At 45.5% G+C, this 5,710-nt stretch overlaps 1 protein-coding gene across 1 annotated transcript; it reads left to right on the plus strand.

Moving 5' to 3' along the window:
• Positions 1-927, plus strand: LOC112873373 (probable receptor-like serine/threonine-protein kinase At4g34500; the record flags this gene model as incomplete). Its single annotated transcript, XM_025936339.1, has 3 exons — positions 1-558; positions 666-808; positions 913-927. Coding segments are annotated over 2 exons (663 nt in total), but the record flags the coding sequence as incomplete, so codon positions are not given.
• Between the last annotated feature and the right edge of the window lie 4,783 nt (positions 928-5,710).

Raw genomic sequence — 5,710 nt, forward strand, 5'->3', positions numbered from 1 at the left:
TGCCTCCACTTTTCGCTGCTCCTGTACCCTCGACGAACTCGATGCAGCATCGCGTACCTGCACGAAGGGCTCGAGCCCAAGGTGGTTCACCGCGACATCAAGTCGAGCAACATCCTGCTGGACAAGAAGTGGAACCCCAAGGTGTCGGACTTCGGGATGGCCAAGGTGCTGGGGTCCGGGTCCAGCTACGTGACGACCCGGGTGATGGGCACGTTCGGGTACGTGGCCCCCGAGTACGCGTCGACGGGGATGCTGAACGAGAGCAGCGACGTGTGCAGCTTCGGCGTGCTGCTGATGGAGCTCATCTCCGGGCGCAGCCCCGTGGACTACAACCGCCCCGCCGGCGAGGTGAACCTGGTGGAGTGGTTTCGGGGCATGGTGGGCAGCCGGCGCGTGGAGGACCTGGTGGACCCGCGCGTGGCCGCGCCGCCGCCGCCGCGAGTGCTCAACCGGGTGCTGCTGGTGTGCCTCCGCCGCATCGACGCCGACGGGCCCAAGCGGCCACGGATGGGGCAGATCGTGCACATGCTCGAGGGCGACGAGTTCCCCTTCCGCACGGTACGTATGTATCCTTTCACTTCGCCGGCAGGTCTGTTCGCCGGCGTTGCTCGTCGGTGGTAACTGGCGGCCATGACTTGACCCGCGGCTGGTCCTTGGAGATGCAGGAGCACCGCTCGCCGCGGGCGTCGCAGCGGACGTCGACGGGGACGCGGCCGTCGCTCCTGTCGGAGAACGTCGGGGCCACCGACGACTCGGACAAGTCGATGTAGAGATGAGGGACCCAGAGCTGCTGCAAAGAAGGACGTCAGTGCGTACCAAATTAATACTAAGATAGTACGTTACTCCAGTTTATTTCTTCTCCCAAATCATTTACGCAGAATATCATTCTAATTTATTTTATTAATCTTTTAGATTGATCCAACGACCTAAAATATATATAACTTGCATCTCTATGTGCAAGCAACCGCGCGGGTGGCCGACGCGATCGTGCAAGGAGCTGGACCTGGACTGACTTTTTTTCACTGGGTGTAAATCTTCGTTGTTTATTCGCAGCGTGGGATGAGGAGTTTAATTCGTGATGCTCCTGTTTGATGTGTTTATTCTGCTTCAATCCACCGCACTAACGGAATTGGAGATAGTGGAATGTTAAAAAGAGTGCAAGGCAAACTTTTAGAATATTCTACACCATGCAAACATGAGATATTGTCCATGGAGAACTTGGAATTAGTAATAAATTTAGAAAATATTAGAATATTTAGGAATTGTCTAAAAAGGAAACATTTGTCTCGGTACCATGATTCCCTTTGCCTATAAACTCCCTTGCCATGGTATTCTTCCATGAGCACGGTAGATGAGAGGAGATTAGTGCTGGATAGAAAAGAGCAAGAGAGAAAGGTGAGTGCTAGGCTAGTCACTAAAGAAAAAAAATGTGTGTTGCAATAAAGGCTTGTTCTTGTAGGTGCTAGTCTCCCGGTTAAGCCATAGTTAGTAGCGTATAAGTTGTGATCCATCGAAGATTGGCTCTGTCATCCGGAATCATACGGGGTCTGGGCTTCATAGAAGACTGGCTGTCATCCGGAAAGATAGCTTCACCTATTGTTAGGCTCTGCCATCCGTGAAAAGGCAGCTCTACCGTCAAAAGGACCCAATACACTAAGTAACTAGAAATTAAAGAGGCTGACCGACTCTAAAGTGAGTTGGTATGTTATAGGTGTAGATCCTCAGTTTAGTGGTTATTAGAGCCACCCTAATTTCCAACATGAAGAATGGATATCCGATTCTCTGATGCTCTGTTATATCATGGAACGATCTTCCTCATCACGGAATAAAATCCTAGTATATTACGAAATAGAAGCCAAAAGCGAAAATGCTAGAAACAAAAACAAATATGGGATTCACGCATACCGAAAACAAGCCAATTCATGCAGATAATTATTGGGAGACAAACAAGCATAACAAAACACAGACTCGTACAACCAAGAAATACTTCATATAATGACCCAACCAACCCAACACGGCAACATAAAAGACATAAGTGATTCTAATTCACAGCAACACAATACACATATTATCTTAGATCCACAGCATGGCAGCATGGCACAACCTCAGTATTTATATCTTACAGCAAGATGACAAGGCAACAAGTCTTAAATTGCTAAGCATAAGTGCCGAGTGCATACCAATAGGTCCCTGCATTGCAGAATAAGCACACTCACAGAGCTGCTGTCACACAGACACAGTTCACCACACCTTCACAATTTGTCTTGAACAGACAAAAAACCAGAACCAGAAAAAGGACAAATAAAAGTATCAGGCTTTCAGACTCAATGGACCAGAATAAGCCAAAGTATTAGAAGTACTAAAAAGCCAAACTAATTGTGTGGTGCTATCACTGCTGACAATTTGCATCAGCACTGATACTATCACTTTGAGAATTGAGATGGAGACCCTTTACTCCAACATACTCTCAAGAGCCAAGAAAAACAATGCTAAATCAGTGCTAACGGTCAAGAAAAACAGTGCACATGATAAACAGAAAGACTTCCAACAAAATCTGGACAACAGAGTTGATTTCATATCTCAGTTATAATATAAACATTTGTCTGATCCCAGATCTAAAGATCCCTGCTCCTTAACACTAAATACAACACCTCCTAACTGGACAAAACTACAAGTAGGCAAACAATCAAGAATGCATTGGTATATATCCACACACCACACTTACACATATTAAAGATGTAGGTACCTTACCTAAAATTTATTTTTAAAGGCATTCTATATACTCAATATCCTTTCATAAAAATTTGATCAAAACATGTTGATATATATAAAAAGCTTAACTCCATGAATTTATATCAAACTTACTTTTGATGTGCCTGCTGTCATGACTGCTGCATAGGCATTACTGCTTCACGCTGCAGTGCTATTGTGATTGTGAACTCCATAGCTGTGTGCATACGGATGGTAATTGATTCCATTACATGCGCTCAACCTCCGTTAGGGTGGGTGCAAAGGTAACAAACGAAGTTACCTACCACAGTGTTGCTTGGGCTATTCGTTGAGTACCCCCTTTCATGAATCTGGGAACCAGCTGCAGCTACAACACACACAAACAATCGAAAGTTCAATTCAGCAGTCCAGCCAAATTTATACAAACAAGAATTTTATAACCGTTTGTGTCAAGGCAAGAATAATAGTAGTACAGTTATGCTAGCATGTCAAGGCTTTGAAAGAACCAACTAAAGCAACACCAGCCTCAAATTATTACTCTTAGCTGTTACCACAAGAGTAAATGTGAAACAAGACATACCACATTATAATCGAAGTGCAGAAATTTTCGTATAAATTTTTCAATAGGATAGGAAATGGCAGTAGAGTTTTGCATAGTGCAAGGATTATGCATGTACCTAGTGATAACGAAATTGCAAAGATAGAAGGAAGCTAAATGTCAGTATCATGCTCAAGAAGAAACTGCGACAACTACCATATGTTAATGAACAGCTATGCTAATAAGCACAAAAGTATAAGCAGAATTTTCCATCAATTTTTAAAAGGTTGATTCAAATTTAATAATAAATTAGCACTTCATGTTATCCCGCCGTAGAAGAAGAAAATTCTTCTTACTACGACATCCAAGCACACATTTGTTTTTCTTAAAACTGCAAAAGGTTGTGGTATTAAAAAACAGTAGTATCTCAAGAATGAATGCTGCAGAGTTTTTATTCGTAAATGCCATAATACCCGAATAGACATAAACACATGAATACATGCTTGCATAAGAAGAGCAGAATACCTTAGCTATTATCCAGAGTCATGTTCATGTACTTGGATAGGGCAAAGGGATGGTATGCTACTTTGAGAAAGAAATCTCTTTCTTCATAAAACGAGGCCATATCCTCCAATGTGCTCTTTCTCACAGTAATCGTGATTGCCCATGCGTTTTTGTCCTTCAAATCTATTTTAATCATCAGATAAAAAATGTCTTCTTCATGCATACTCCAGACAGGGCCAGCCAGCACAAGGTTTTCCGATTCTGAACTTTTCAGGGTGGTTGTGCATCAGCACAGGTAATATTGACCCTCTGCTAACATAGACTGTGCAGTCCTTGATCCATTGATTCGAGGAGGTGGCTGTTTTCCATGTGACAGCAATCCAACCACCTGGTTTGTAGGATTCTGGGGTTCGGGTGCCCACAGCTCTGTTCCTAGGGCCGTTTGATGCTCTTGCAGCATCCATCATTGCCATTTTTTCTATCTCAATTAACCTAATGAAGCCATCACTGCAGGTGACGTCCCGAACTGCACGAGCAGGAGTTTGCAGGTACTCGCTCATGTTGCCAGCCATCGGCTTGGGAAATCGGATGTAATGCAGAACAGGGTCACTGCCAACAAGCACGTTGCACAGCATAATACCGCGCCAGAGATTGACCCAGCCCAGTGTGCCTCCTTCCATGGTGATCACAAAGTCAGTCTCATGGACCAGATACTCATGCTTGAACCTAGGGGACGGTGACTCCAACAGCACCACTCTAGTTATCCACGAATTTGTCTTGACAAGAAGATATGTAGATCATACTGCAGCTGAACCCTCTGAGGATGAACAACAGCCATCATGAAGTCTCCACCACCATTGACGGATGGCAAGAGACCGATCTCTATGGGTTCGAAGAAAAGCGGCTTTGGGTTTGGGAGCAGCTGGAGAGACGGCTTCTCGGTGTGGGCTCTATAGACTAAGTAGTCGAAGTCGGTGACCCCCAGATCTACCATGCTCTCAATGGGTCTGGCCCCGTAGGTGTAGGCGATGCGGATGACGGCAATATCCTTCCCCACGCCGACAACAAGAGGCTCATCCATAAGGTCGGTTACCTTCATGCCCGGGAAGTGGATGCACAGGTGGGAGACGGCCGGCGGGTCGGCGAGCCAGGACGACACACCCACAGCCTGACCCGTGCGCGTGGTCGTCTCAACGAACATCCCGTTCTTGCGATCGGCGACGCAGGCTGCCCAGTCAAGGAAGACCCGAGCGGGGGATCCGGGGCGCTGCCTCGGGATCGGCTCTTCGATGAGACGTCGACGGGACGGGACGGCAATTGTTGAAATATTTGAAGTCCATTTCCATTTGAGAATGAATGATGCGACACTTTGTGTTGATGGTACACGAGGTCTTAACTAGGCATTACACAAGTACATGAGCGGTGCAGGATTTGCAGACGCTAAGCATCAGCTACCAGCTACAAATGTGGAGAGCCACTGCACGCGGAGAGAATGACGGAGTAGTGTACTGATCACGTCTGGAACGAGTCAAGGAACGTTTATCCAATACCATTGCCTAGCTAGCTGTAAACAGCAACCAATCTTTCATACAATCATTCCCCATCCTCAGCAGGTGCGAGGTAACCATCTGAACTTGCTGCTGCTTGGTTTGAACGAATGGACTAAGATACGACATATGTATAATATTTCTTTGAATATCATTTCTGTACTCAAATTTCTTTGAGCCTTGGATAAATAAGTTAATTGCCAATCATGACAAACCCAAATTTAAACGAGCAACTCATACTACGGTCTTTTCTCGCCTAGTGGAAATTGTGATATCAATTCGAGGAAGTTCAGAAGCGCATGCCTTGGATCCTGCATTGTTGCTATCAGACAACCCCTTGGGAATCTCAGTTGACAAAATCCTGTAACATGTAGCTCTATGCCTGATGTTT

This window comes from Panicum hallii, chromosome 9 (genome assembly GCF_002211085.1).
Source record: "Panicum hallii strain FIL2 chromosome 9, PHallii_v3.1, whole genome shotgun sequence".
NCBI classification, from domain to species: domain Eukaryota; kingdom Viridiplantae; phylum Streptophyta; class Magnoliopsida; order Poales; family Poaceae; genus Panicum; species Panicum hallii.